Source organism: Corylus avellana, chromosome ca2 (assembly GCF_901000735.1).
Source record: "Corylus avellana chromosome ca2, CavTom2PMs-1.0".
In the NCBI taxonomy this organism is placed as follows: domain Eukaryota; kingdom Viridiplantae; phylum Streptophyta; class Magnoliopsida; order Fagales; family Betulaceae; genus Corylus; species Corylus avellana.
In genome coordinates this window covers 25,313,730-25,328,453 of record NC_081542.1, presented here as the reverse complement: position 1 = coordinate 25,328,453, position 14,724 = coordinate 25,313,730, and the positions used below count along the sequence as shown (strand labels likewise).

The following is a 14,724-nucleotide window of genomic DNA, read 5'->3' as shown; positions in this document are numbered from 1 at the left end:
CTTAGAGCCTATTTGGGTGTGTGTTTAAAAGACTTAAAAGTACATTTAACACTCAAAAAGTCTGTTTGAAAAAAAATGATTTGTTTGGTTAAAAAATTGAAAGCGATTTTAAAGGTCCAAAAAGCCTAAAAATAGGCAAAACACACTTTCGTCACAAGCTTAAAAATGAAGCTTTTGCCAAAAAACGTTTTTTTAACTTAAAAGTTCTATTTATCAAACATGCTCTTACAAGTGCTCTATACTTGAGCAAAAACCTAGTTTTGGTGGTATAAATTGTTCAAACTATAGCACATATGGTATCGGTAGTTAGTATTATGATTCATGATAATTCAATCTTTTTTATAATAAAGTAAGAGTTTTTCTTTTTATCTTTCATTTATCCTAACATAATGGTTGGCATCAGAATCTCTCCTATCGACAAACTTAGGGCGGCGGCATTTGGCTCGACTCCCATTCTTTTAGCTACATCGACTCTCTCTTTGTGTGACAAACTTAGGACTTGGGGCTTGTGAGCGTTTGAGTTTCGACAGGAGAGGGACGATTGTATCCAAAAGCTAAAGAGAAAAAAAAAAAGAAAAGAAAAGGAAAAATTGACTGCCAAGTTAAACATTAATCCCCTTTAATTTAACCTTACAAGAAATCAAATAAGTTCATGGAAGTTCATAGAACTCCACATCTTGAGTGAAAACTACATACATAAAAGCTCTAGAAAAAGCACCTTTTTAATGCATACATACACCAAAATAAAAGACTTCAAAGAAAACAAGAACCAAGGAACAGCAGATTATTGTGGTTTAAAAACACCCATATGGCATATAAAGTGCCTGCCTGCTAAGCATAGGTGCAGCAATCATTACCTGCAAAATAATTCAGAACCCAGAAAAGAAAATTTACTTTACTTAATAAACATGGCAAAAAACAGTGAAATTATCACTATTTTTTGAAAAATGAAATGAAATCCAAAGTGAAATGAACACCATGCCATGAGATTACTTGGATCAGTGAAAGTGATGAGAGCAGAGCTGATGAAGTCACAGTTCCAGCTGTTTTGGCCCATCTGTTTGTAGTAAAGATTCATGACAACAGAAGCATGGTGCATGAGGGTGTTGGGTAAAAAGCATGGGCCTCCTTCTTGTATCACCTTGCAATCTTTCAGTTGATCGCAGGAGAAGTTGATGTTTGCTGTCAGTTCTGCATCGCTTGAAGAAGGCTTGGCAACACACCAAGTACTATTCCCCTGCTACAACATTATAAGATGATGAAGTTCATGAGTCAGAAACTCTATATCTTTGGATGTTTTGGGGTTTAATGGTGTGAAATGTTTGGTCTTGGATATATTTGTACCTTTGCATCAGCATGCTTCAGAGGCCCTTCTGCCCAAAGACATAAACAAAGAGAGTGTAATTTGCATTACTTAAGCCAAGATCTCAAATCATTTGAAAAAAAACTACAAAAATTATATTGTGCAGAAAAAGAAGTTGGCAGCAGATTCATGATAATTCCTTCCTGAACTTCAAGAAGGGAGGGGTATAATTATAAAGAAAAAACTCATTGAGAGATATACCACCATCTAGAATCAAACAAAGCATCACCAAAACATTGCCAAATTTGAGTAAAATAGTGAACTTTAATTTACTCCCATGCAGACCATTGAGGACCATATATAGTCTTTTTTTTTTTTAACTAAAAAGGTTGGAAGTGACGACCAAAATTCATTTTTTATTTGGGCGTAACCATAATAACACATTCTCATACGAAACTAATGACAAGAGTAACGTAGATGGTGAGAACCACGTGCACTCCAAGCCATAGCCTACCTACTCCCATCAAGGCATCATTGTTATACTTTATGATCAGGAACAATAAAGCACATGTAACCAAAAGTTACTGCTAATTTTCTTTGGCTAATATTGCAGCTAGTTGCTCTTTACTAGAGGGTAATACTAAAACTCATGATTTCCATTTCTTTGCCTCTGAAATCTCGCTGGTCGAACAAGCGTTACAGTAAACCCACCATGACAAAGGTATCAAAGAAGCAAAATCCTTTAACATAAAAAAAATATCCCTACCCCATTCAGATAACTACAAGAACTAATTAACAAGATGAAAAAAAAAAATAGGCATCATAATCAAGGAATGGCCCTTAGATACAAAGTGTATAGACAAGATTAAGTATAAAGTTGCTACTCTAAAAAGCCAAAAGAGTGATACTTTTACCTGAATTGAGGGACAAAAGCAGAAGGAAAAGGAGGGGAATGGAAAGTGAAAGAGCTGATTTAGCCATCTCTGTGAATGCGAGTGTATGAAGATTCTGAAAAATCAATTAAATAATGGTGGGGGTTCACACATCACATACATATATATAGTCTATAGATGATCACTAAATTGATATTCCCAGACTTAAATTTGTTTCTTCTACGCCCAATTTCAACCAATTATTAATCTATTTTAAACGGAAACAGTGTGAAAGTAGTCAAAACATCCTTGGCAATAAAACTTAATTTCCTAAATGTTCAACGTACGGTTGTTTTAATGGGAAATCTTTTGAATCAGAAGATGAAACGAAGGGGAAGATCCATGGCTGTAAAAATCACCTACGCTCGTGCTCACAATAGGGTTGTGTCAGATCATGACAGGCAGCAAGATATATGTAAAGGGTCTATATAAATGGTGGGACGTGGTCAAAGTCCACGCTATGGTTTAGAATGTAACTTATTTTAGTCAATTTTAACGTCAGTTAGTCACTAATTAAAATTAATATGGTATTTTAATTAAGTAACGGTAGAGTGGCTGGCTGGAAAGACATTGATCAATAACAGTAACGGTCACGGCCAATTATCTATCCAATGAAATAAAATCATCAAAATAATAGGTCTTGATGATAAGGTTTTACCGAAGTGGTTATTGAAATTAATAGATCTTGATGATAAGGTTAGCAAAGCAAATGACAAATTTTTCAATAATCATGTGCTTTTCTAGTTTTATTAAAAATGCTCGCCAAATTAATAACAATCATGCGTTTTCCAGTGCTGATGTCATATAGGGGTGAAAACAGTTAATAACCCTAATAGCCACAAATCATTTTTTAAAAGAAAAAAAAAAAATCAAAACAATGTTGTATATATGGTAATACGAGCAGTTTTTTGTTTAAACTTTTCTCTTAAATTTAAACAAAAAACTGCTTGTGGAGGAGAGAGAAAGGCTTAAACTAGAGAGAGAAAGAGAAATTTTGTTTAGAAGTTGGACCAAAGTTGAGTTTGAGTTGTAGCTGTATTACATCTTTTTATATATATATATATATATATATATATGTGTGTGTGTGTGTGTGTGTTTGAAAAGTTGAAAACCGCTAACCATAACCTCATAGGCTATTAGCGATTTTTTCTAACCGCCTTCAAAAGTGATTAGCAGTTAATAACTGCCCATCTTTTCACCCCTAAAGGCAATTTAAAAAACAAAATTTATACAAAATGGTTTACTTAAAAAATAAAGAAATATTTTATGAGGGATTGATTAGATCGAGCTAGTCTTAATTAAATGGTTTGCTTAAAACATTTCCGTTGGTTTGAGTCTTAATTAAATCTTGATCTTTATAATCAAACATGATACTAATTGTTTCATATATTGCCATAAACTCTTTTTTTTTTTTTTAATCAAAAAAGAAAAAAGAAAAAAGAGGGATTGATAAGATCGAGTGACTATTCTACTTGGACATGACCATAGTAGTATTGGCTCGTTGGGAACTTCACAAGGGCTTAGACGATAAGAGTCGTAGGAGCTCATTCAAGTTTGATTGAGTTATAGCCTGACCCAGTTCTATAAGGACATTTGTAGGACCAAAAACAAATAATACTAATTAAGTTTAAAAATTTTCATTATGGGAGTTGAACCCTAACCTAATACTTGTCTAACCACTTAAGAATTTCCTTAAGATATATGACCATAACTTGTCTATTGTTTTTTCATGACTATGCACTTTTACAGTTCACCAAGTCTTTTACATGATCCGAAAAATTTTAGCAAAACAAACATTTTATTTAAGTGATGTGAGATGATATATGGGCGTTAGTAATTGGCATTGTTGGAAAAATTTTATTTATTTTTGGCTTTCTTTCTCTAGTCATGTTGACTCTCAGCGGATGAAGGGTTCTTCATCCTGTTGTTAACACCGACCTTCTCTAATCGTAGCACAGTAGCACTACCAAGCTCGTTTGCATACGGTATTACCATTTTGAGGGAGTTTGACAAAATTTGGTGAAAAACTTTCTTTTGACAAAATTTGCTCTAAATGATGTTATTCAATATTAAAATTAAAAGTGACAATTTGAGTTCGCATATTGGGTTTGGATTGTGTCAAGATATGTGTATAAGACTATATTGGTCAATTCTAACCTTCTAATTTTGTATTGAATTTGTATCGAAGTTCTCGGTCATGTAAAAAATTAGTTGTCATTATTGTTGTGATGTTACAAATATTGGTTTTTATTTACCTATTGATTTTTTGACCATTTGATAGTAAGATCCATTAATGAGTTTTTATTGGGAAAAAATCAGATTTATGGTTTATGACCATTGGGCAATAAAAAAACTTTTACAAGCTATTTTGTTTTTTTACCGTTGGTTTTATTGTATTCTTTTTACTGATGGTTTTTATTACATTAAAACCATTTGTCTTCAACGTATGGTCATATGTTGACTGTTTGTTTTTGATGCATGGATAATATGATAATGAACTTTAGAAGAAAAAAGATTTTCCATGTCTTTATAAGTAGGGCTATGTAGATCAGCCGCTGTCGCCCACCGGCCGCAAATCATCCATCACTGCACCGATGACGAGCCGCCATCGACAACCGACGGCCGGTAGACGACAAGAAATCTCCCTACTAACAATAGGTCAGTTGGTAGGCGAAATGAATTTTTTGAAATTGGGTTTTGAACCGAACCGAACCGTTAGTGCATGTTGTTATATATAGGTGACGCAGGAGAATAATAATAATAAAGAAGATTTATTATTTTTGCTTTAGTTTTCCTTTTTCAATAAGGATTGGGTTTTTTCTTTCCTATCAAGATTGTTTTCCTATTATGATTTGTTTTCCTTTTCCAATTAGGTGTACTTTTCATTTTCCTTGTTAATTTAGGAGATGCCTAGCCTATATAAAGGTATATAGTCTTTGTTATTTTTTAATCCAGTTTATACTATGAATTAAATTTAAGTCTTTCAGAGTTATTTTTTAGTTTGCTTATTTGGGGCACTCAGGGATTTTCTCTTCCCTATTTGTTATTCTCTCTCTTCCTGAATTCCTTTTTCTATCTTCAAATCTTAGTTCTTGCCACTTTTATACGTTGTCAGAACAATCCTAGTTCTGCTCAGCGTCAATAGGGTTGTGCAGATCGGCCGCCTACTGCCCACCGGCTGCATATCATCTATCACCGCATCGACGACGAGTCGCCATCGACAGCCAGCGGCCGGTAGACGACAAGAAATCTCCCTACTGACATCAGGTCGATCTGTAGGTGAAATAAATTTTTTGAAATCGGGTTTCGAACCGTTAGTATTGTTATATATATATATATATAATCAAAATGACCCCGTTTTGTGTCAACGTTCTCTCAAGCTCCAAAACTCTCGTTCTCGATCTCTTAGTCTCTCTTGCCAAAGTGAGTTTAAAATAGTTACCAAATTTTATTTTTTTGGTCTTTAATTTTTTGGTTAGAGTGCATTAACCTGCTACACACTTTTTGCACACTTTTTCTGAAAGTAAATGTCTTATCTTTATTTTATTTTTTCTTCTGAGAACAAGTTAGAGCTATCATAGCATATGTGTGTCAGTTTGTGTATTAGTGATAGCATGCCGTGTGTATAAAAAGCTCTTTGTTTTTAAATTATTTAGTTTGTATAGAAGTTTTCTAGTTAATATGCAACCAAAGAGCCTTTTTTTTTTTTTATTCCTTCTAAGTAATGGTTTATACACAACTTTGCTTTTCCTACTTCACAATGCGAATTACGAGGCTATCTTTTAAGACATATCTTTGCCATATCTTCTCCTTGTGTACAAGGAAAAAACTTTCTCTGCACAAAGACTAGCTCTCTTATCTTATACGTAGCACTTGTCTCTTTCAGTCTTTCTACAAGATAAAGCTCTCTCACCCTCATCCACGTTTGCTATTTTCAAGTAAGAACCAGCAATTTTTTTCCTTTCTATTTTGCGATCTGCTAGCCCATCGCCACCACTAGTCATAACCTCTCCACCCCACAAAGCAGCAACTTAGAAGCTTATTTTGTCGTCAATCGGAGAATAGGCTAACCGGAGCTCTCTCTCTCTCTTTCTAATCAGTTACCGACTGCTACCTTCACCAAATAATCGGTGACAGCAATGGTCGAGATAGACAAAGTCGAGATGAAATCAGTAAAATTACCGACTTCACCAACAATGTCGGGACGGTAGGCGGAAAACCTCCAACCGTCACTGATTCCCCCGATACCCACCCCCATATATCATCCAAAATATAACACTCTTTAGTGAGATTTTCATTTTCATGCTCCATAATTTTTCTTTGTTACTAAAGAGAAAAATAGAGATATTTGCTACTCAATTTTTCATCTTCTTCAATTTGAGAAAACAGTTGTTCATTTGATCTTCGTTACTTAATTGGAATTGGGTCCTTAACAAAGATTGAAGCTATAGTCTAATCCTGGGAGGTTGCGTGTCAAGAAATCCGATTGCACTGAGTTATACACTCCGGGAGGCATGAAATCAACCTTTAAAGATAACGCTCTTGCGTGATTTTATAGCATATTATGAGATTTTTCTATACTCTACTTTAATCTCTTGTATTTTATTTATTTTATTAATTGTTAATATTCATATTGTAATTATTTTATATCAATGAGAATTTGTACACCATTCAAAATTATTTCTAACAATTATGTCGTGTGTTGGGTTTGAGTTGTGTTGAAACAAAATATATAAGACTTTATAGGTCAACACTAACACTAACACTGGCATCACAAACACACAATGATAGGGATAAGATTAGAGTTAAATAGTTTTAAGAGTTGAGTTGGAATAGAATTCCAACTGATTAAAATCATATTATTTAATAATATGATTAAGTTATTATGATTAGAGTTATTTGAATTTGAATATTAGAATTTTAGGCGTTCATGAGAATTAATTAGACGTATGTTTTTGTGATTTGTCTCCACCCTAATTGTAGTTCATTATCAGTACTATTTCCATTCCCATTTCTACATTCATCCACTATTCATCCCTTTTTCATAAAAAATCACCTATCACACGATAGCAAAAACTATTGATAAAACAAACTAAATATGATTTATGGGTTTAGGAAAAAAAAAAGAAAAAAAGGATTACCTTTGAACTTAGATTCATTCTTCTAACAAAATATCTTAAAAGTCCAAGTCCTAACAACAAAAATACTTGAAGTCAAGCCAAAACAATCGTGCAAGTATTTGCAACATATACTAAAGAATAAATTCTCTCTCTCTCTCTCTCCCCTTTTTTTTTTCATTCAATTTGAGGACAAGATTTGATATAAAGTATCCATTATTGATTGAACTATCACCATGCTGGCATGGCTTGATTTTCAGATATGCAAAATAATTGCAATCAAAAGATATATAATAGAGTAATGCTAAAAAGAATTATGTATTCTACCAAGTATTCAATAACCAATGGATCAAAATCCAATAATAATTTATCATAAATTCAATGGTAATTTTAAAAGCTACATAAATTTTGAAAGGAGACAAGAAAATAGGAGAATGACAATTAACATTACTCTATAGAGCTCATACTTATCTCATATGCATAGAGGGAAATACATAATCAAAAGATGATAGAAGAACACATTTGCATATTGTACACAATGGTCAATCTCCCCATCAAGGAGAAGGAGGCTTCCCACAAGAAGAGTGAATTTCTTAAAGCAATGGAGCCTAGGAAGCTTACTAAATTTTATGTCATCCCAAAAGAGTCTCCTAAAACTCCTTCATCAAAACCTCTTTGTCATCCTTTGAGAACACTACAGGCTTGTTGTAGAATGCAAGCCACTCTACCAATGTCCGATTGCTCGCCACTTCGTATTCCAACCAAATGTGATTAAATTGACAATAACCATCGCGGCAAACACAGAGCCATCCTCTCACGACCTCCAAACAGATATTTGAGTGTAATAACTGGCAAGGAAGCGCATGCACTCGGAATTTCTCAGTGGCGAGATTGAATGCGACAATGGTTTTTGCTGACTGCCCCTCCCAATGAACCACCCAACGCAAAGCACGGTTCGAGGAAGCCGGGCCTGAACAGATAAAAGAACTCAATTCCTTGTAAGGCCATTGGTCTTCTACCGTTCTACAAGAATGTGTTCTAAGACTATATACATGATCAACCCTTAGAACTGGAGAGTCATGGGGGCGCTTACTAATTCTAAATCAAAATCATCAGAATTTTCAATCGGCTTAAAGGGTAATTTTTTGTATTTTCTGATTAATGGGTTCCAAATCAACTTTTCTGAATAATCCGTCCCAGGGAAAGGTGGGGAGACAAACCGGAAAGGTCCAGGCCGTTGCAGCAGCCTACAATTGCGGTGGCTATTGTTGTTTTAGTTTGAAGATAGAATGGCCTGAAGATCTTCACTGGTTCATTCCAATCAACCGGAATGTTTAGAAATGTTTGGATAGAGTGATCATCTTCCGGAATGTTTGGAATGTCGGAGAAGTTTAGAATGTATAAATCTTTTTCCATATTACTATACGGTGACGTCTCTGCAATGAGAGTGTGTTCTATGTTGTTCTCGATGGAACAACGGAGATGCAGGTTGATGAAATATGGGCCGTTGAGTAACGCAAACAATGGTTTCGAAACGCATTGGAAACGTAACAGCGGCTTCACTTGCAGCCGGAGAAGTATTTCGGTGATGAGATCGTACGGTGTCGTCATCTTTTGGAGATGGAGAGTAAATTCCTTCTTCAGTGTTTGTGTGAAGCTGTGGCGGCCGAGGATGTTAGGGTTGAAAATATGTGCTGATAGGTTGGTTTCCTAGTTATGATCCTCTACATTTTTCAACCTACGTTTTTTAAATTTTAACCATTATTTTTTGAATCATATCATTCAAATTTTAACAGCCTAGTATTTTATCAACTAATTGATTTTTTGAAGAACTTCAAAAGATTTTAGTTTTATTTTTTTAATTATTTATTTATTTATTTATTATGTCTCATTTAATAATAATAAAAAAAACTGAAAGATTTCAATATAAAAAATAGGGTTAGTTATTAAAAAAAAAAAAGAAAAAAAAAGAAGAAGAAAGGGTTAAATGACTTTATTTTTACCCACTTGAGTTTTAATTTGTATCACAAATGGTATCCTCTAAGTACTTACAATGGCTTAGCCATTTTTTTTTTTGACATGTCCACACAAGGGAAGGGGGAGTGGGGATTCGAACTAGTGACCTCCACTTCATGAGGCGGGGTTCACAGCCGATTGAGCTACCCATTGGGGACTAGCCATTTCTTATTTTTATCTATAATAGATAAGCAAAACACAAAAAAACTCATTTGCGTTTGATTATGCATTTCAAATGCATAATACATTCATGTTGCATTTGTGAACAGTGTACTTGTAGCGCCCCGAAATTTTCAAAGTTATTTAAACATATTATTTTGATGATGATGTTATTTTGATATCCATTTTAGCCTATGATTTTAATTCTGGGGAAATTTATGATATTACAGAGAGTGGTAATTAGATAATGGTTATTGGTGAAATAATAGGATAGTAAATGGTAAGAAAAATTGTAGATGGAGATTTATAGATGGATACTAGTAGGTGAAGATTTATAGATGGATACTAGTAGATGGAGATTTATAGATGGATACTAGTAGATGGAGATTTATAGATGGATACTAGTAGGTGAAGATTTATAGATAAGTACTAGTAGATGGAGATTTATAGATGGATACTAGTAGGTGGAGATTTATAGATAAGTACTAATAGATGGAGAATTATAGATGGAGATTAGTGGATGAAGGTTTGTAGATGAAGATTGGTAGATGGAGATGGTTTCCTATAAATAGAGTCCTCACCCTTCACAAATTTCACTACTCCTCTCCCTTCTCTTCCACATATTCTTCATTCTTCCGTTTTCTACTCGGTCTTTCTTCTTTCTGAAAGTGTTTACACGAAACAGAGAGAGAAAGGGCGAGACAAAGCGTTGCAAGAAAGAAAGAATACGAGAGAGAACGGACTTGAGAAATTAGTTTGAAAGATATACTAGTAGTGTTAGTCAGATTGGAGCAACTAGATCCTTCAGACCACTTTTAGCTTCAGTCTAGAGGTAAGTAAATTCACTACCCCTTCTAAAATTACTTCATGTCATGCTATTTATTTATTCTTGTATCAAACTGTAAATGATTATTTTATTTACTTGTCATGAAGATATGTTGCATGCATGAAGGATTTGTAAAAGAATTATTTAGAAAGTTTCTATTTCTTTAAATGCTTTCTAAGTACAACAAGTTTATATTTGGAAAAGTTTCCATTTTTTAGGAAAGAAAGTTAAGAAATAATGATGATTATAAGAAAGAAGAATGATGATAAACCCTCCTACATGTTGCCCTAAGATGCATCAAAAGAAGTACAAAGAAAAGTACAAGAAATGAGTTAAATGTTTATGAAATGAGGACACATGTATGGAGGAGAGTATTTTTGGCCCCAAGATAAGATGAGATGAGTTCGGTACCGATACTCGGATGGAGGCGAAACCACTGAAGGAGGCTATGCCAGAAGGTGGTATTCCATCAACATGACCGTTGAGTGCACCAAGAAAAGAGTTAATTAACGGTCGGGCATGGCTGAGGCCACAGTTCAGTGCCATGGTCACAAGGACCCGCAACCCTCGTACACAGGGGTAATAGTGTACATGGGCCCTAATATGAGAAAACGATAATATGATTTCAACGATGATATACTATGATGATTTTCAATGATGGTATATTATGATGAATTTCAACGATGATATACTATGATAATTTTCAATGATGATATACTATGTTGATTTATAAAGATGATTTATAGCGATGCATTATGATGATGATGTAATAGTACGTATATGCTACGGAAGATACAACCGTACATACATGTATTATTATTATGGCTGGATGTATATTTATTTGCGAAAACGATTATCAAAACTGAGAACAAGGAGCAAAACTATTTATGGTTATGGATTTTACTTGCTGGGCCCCATTTGGACTCATTCAGTTTTATTTCTTGTTTTCAGGTAGAAAGGACGCTGGAATAGAAGGCCGGAATTGGGGCGGGAATAATTATTAACTTTCAAAGTCTTTTCATATCAATTATTGTAATAATATGATTTTTCGCAACTAAAGTTTAATGTTTTCTAATTTCGCTTGTAATAAAAATCTTTTGAATGATGTTTTATATATTTATTGTATCCTTTAAAATCAAATACTCTGATAGACCTTATAGATCTTTGCAAGAACTTTTGTTATAAAAGAAGAAAAGTGGCAAACTCAGCCTTAACGGGCTGAGGATGTTACAGGTAATTTTAAAAGTCACGTCACATTTGTGATGATTTTTAGGAGACTTGTAACATTAGATAATAACGTTGTCTCTTGTAGAAGTATCCTCTACGCACCAAATTGGCAAATTGTAAGTACACGTGGCAGAACCCCAGATACGTAGAGCGTATAAAGACAACTCATGCACGAGTATCAAATTCGGTCTTTTTGCTGCTGAACAAAGTTGAAAGGAACCTTCTTCCCACTCTCTGGACGATACCAAAGCATATGTCTTCTAAGCTCCCTTTAATCCTTCAACATTCCTTAATTATCGCTGTCTAATCCCCCCAAACAAACTTTACCACCTAAAATCCCACTGACTCTCTTCGTTTGCTAATCCCAAAACCTCATTAAATTAGGTAATTAACAATTGAGATGAAAATTTTAGAATTTAAATTTTATTTGATTGGCACGTTTTTTGTTTTGTTTTGTTTTTATAGTTTGGTGTGATTTCTGTTTATGTTATTGTTATCGAGGAGCCATCATAATGACTACAAAACTTTGCGTGAATTTGAAGGATTTGGATTTGAATTTTTATTTATTTATTTTTTTTTTATAATTTATAATTTGGTGGGAGAAAGTTTCGGTTTTTAGATTGGTTTTCTACTATAAATATGTGTCTCTGATCAGTTTTTTGTGGATCAGAAGGGTAATCAGGGTTTGTGGTCTTCTTCCTCTGAACAATCTTTTTGGTCAGCATCTCTATCTCTTTCTCTCCTCTGAACCCGAATTGAAAATTCTCTGTTAATTTTGTAGAAAAAAATAATTATTATTTTTGTCTGAGCCTTTCTCTGTGTACCTACTCTGTGAAAATTCGAATACATATATAATTACAGTGTTTGATTGAGTGGGAAATTGTGGTAGGCGTCGAGTATAGGAGGAGATCTGAGAGCAATGGCCCAGAACACTTCGAACGGTGAGCACCAAATCACAACTAAGCCGCCTCCATTGCCATCTCCATTGCGATTTTCCAAGTTTTTTCAGGTAAAAGTATTTTCTTTTTCTTTTTCTTTATCTGGGTTTATGCAAATTTGATGATTACAGCTATTGATTACTGTGGTATGCCTTATGGTGATTGCTTTTATTATGTGATTGTGATATTTCTGCATCTGGGTAGTTGCCTTTGCTTGTTTGCATTTATTGGTTACAACTTATTTGTTGTTAAATTTATTATTATTATTATTTTCTCACCTTCAACTACTGCGCATGCTATGCTGCATTTGCTTTATCAAATATTGGTTTAATTGGGCTCTAGAAGTTGCATTGCTTTTGCCATCTTTTTGTACGACTGGATCTACTGAATAGGTGGGTAACTATTTGGTTGATTTATGTTTTTGGGATAAAAGTGCTCGCATTTAGCAGGGCATAGGTTATATAGTTTCACAAACTGTGGGGCGTAGAGTTTAGAAGGTATACTGTAGGTAATTGTGGAGGATAGATATTGATACTCACTATCTTGTAGAGCCTAGGTTTGATCCGATCCTGCATGCCCAAAATGAAACAAATCCCATCATCCTGATTGTCTTATGTAATGAATCTCGTAGAAAGGATTCCCAAGGATGGAAGATCTTATATTTCAATTAAAATACAGCCTTACATCTGTTAAAACCGAGAGATCGGGTCTATCTTGTAACTATGTCTTTTAAAGTATTAGATGGATTGTAATATGCCCTTTTCTTTTTGGGTTTCAACACTACACACGTGTTTATTACATTGTTTGGTTTGGAATTCTCTTCTTTCTCTACGTTGCAGAAGAATGTTTAAAGCTGTACATAATCAGCTAGTATACCAACATCATCATCTACTTGCTTTTTTCATTCTAATCATTTAATTGATTGATCTGCTATTGAATTATTACTTTTCATTGTTGACTACAGTCAAATATGAGGATTTTGGTCACTGGAGGAGCTGGATTCATTGGCTCTCACTTAGTCGATAAATTGATGGAAAATGAAAAAAATGAGGTTAGCATCTTTTCTTATGTTATCTGGGCTCATTTTTTGTGTTTATTCATGATGAAAAGATTTGGTGTAAAAGGGACATTTACTTAGAAATTAGCACCTATGTGTGGAAGATAAGCATTCTACCTATACTGAGACACCAATGCCAACAGAAAGTATAGCTACTGACTTCATGTGAATTGCATAAAACAATTATGATGACTATGTTCCACATATCTTTTCTACTCAGGTGATTGTTGCTGATAACTACTTCACTGGATCAAAGGACAATCTTAGAAAATGGATTGGTCATCCAAGATTCGAGCTTATTCGTCACGGTACTTAAAATTTAGTTTCTTCCAGCTGTTCACAATTCAAAGTATTTGGATGGAAAATGCTGAAATACTAAATTATTCTTTGTTAACATGCTAAGTCCCATTTGTTTAATGGCTTTGGACTCAGTTACTGTCCAAATACAATCTTGCCAGCATATGCTTATTCTTTCAAATAGCTGTTGTAATTAACATTTGAGCTTCCAAATCGAGCTTGTATATTGTCCGTTGTTTTTAACTCGAAATATGCTGAAATAATACATCGCTATGCCATGACCAGTTGGCTAAATATGTTTAGGATTTCTTTTGACTGTCCATGCAGTTATTTCCGATCACAAAGAGGCATTTTAATGTGAATTTAGTTCATTAATGGAAAAATATGAAATTTTATTAATAGAATGAATGCACATTATCAATATGATTGTATTTCGTCCTAAAATGATGTGCTTTGTTAAATTTACATTGGAGTACTTTCCTGTTCCCTGTAATTTCTTTTGCAAATTCACGGGTTATTTTGGATGAATATAAAATATGTTATTTTTCTTTTTTCTTTGTTTAATAGATGTTACTGAGCCATTGTTGGTCGAGGTTGATCAGATTTACCATCTTGCATGCCCGGCTTCTCCAATTTTCTACAAATACAATCCTGTCAAGGTGTGTATTATATATGCTTAAATCTTATATATAAATATGTTATGTAATCAGTGGTTTAGCATGTATACTTCTTCTCGGCTTCCAGTCAAGCAGGGGCGGACCTGCGTTTATTCTTGGGGGGCAATCGCCCCCCAGAAAGTTTTAAAATCCCTCTTCTTGGGGATGTTTGTATGAGGCACCCCTATCCCAACTC

The 14,724-nt window shown here is 34.1% G+C and overlaps 3 protein-coding genes across 3 annotated transcripts; 1 reads left to right on the top strand and 2 right to left on the bottom strand.

Annotated features, from left to right (window-relative positions):
* Positions 1-831: 831 nt before the first annotated feature.
* On the bottom strand, positions 832-2,284 carry LOC132169426 (glucan endo-1,3-beta-D-glucosidase-like). The gene is made up of 4 exons (XM_059580460.1): positions 2,218-2,284; positions 1,345-1,373; positions 994-1,237; positions 832-857 (listed from the first exon to the last, which is right to left on the bottom strand). The coding sequence occupies exons 1-4, from the start codon at positions 2,282-2,284 to the stop codon at positions 832-834; spliced, it is 366 nt and encodes a 121-aa protein (XP_059436443.1).
* A 5,718-nt stretch (positions 2,285-8,002) lies between these two features.
* Positions 8,003-8,963, bottom strand: LOC132169425 (uncharacterized). The gene is made up of 2 exons (XM_059580459.1): positions 8,573-8,963; positions 8,003-8,322 (listed from the first exon to the last, which is right to left on the bottom strand). The coding sequence occupies exons 1-2, from the start codon at positions 8,961-8,963 to the stop codon at positions 8,003-8,005; spliced, it is 711 nt and encodes a 236-aa protein (XP_059436442.1).
* A 2,812-nt stretch (positions 8,964-11,775) lies between these two features.
* On the top strand, positions 11,776-14,552 carry LOC132169424 (UDP-glucuronic acid decarboxylase 6-like). Its single transcript, XM_059580458.1, has 5 exons — positions 11,776-11,964; positions 12,470-12,589; positions 13,483-13,569; positions 13,796-13,883; positions 14,440-14,552. Exons 2-5 carry the CDS (start codon positions 12,500-12,502, stop codon positions 14,550-14,552), a joined length of 378 nt encoding a protein of 125 aa, XP_059436441.1. The 5' UTR covers positions 11,776-11,964; positions 12,470-12,499.
* Positions 14,553-14,724: the final 172 nt, after the last annotated feature.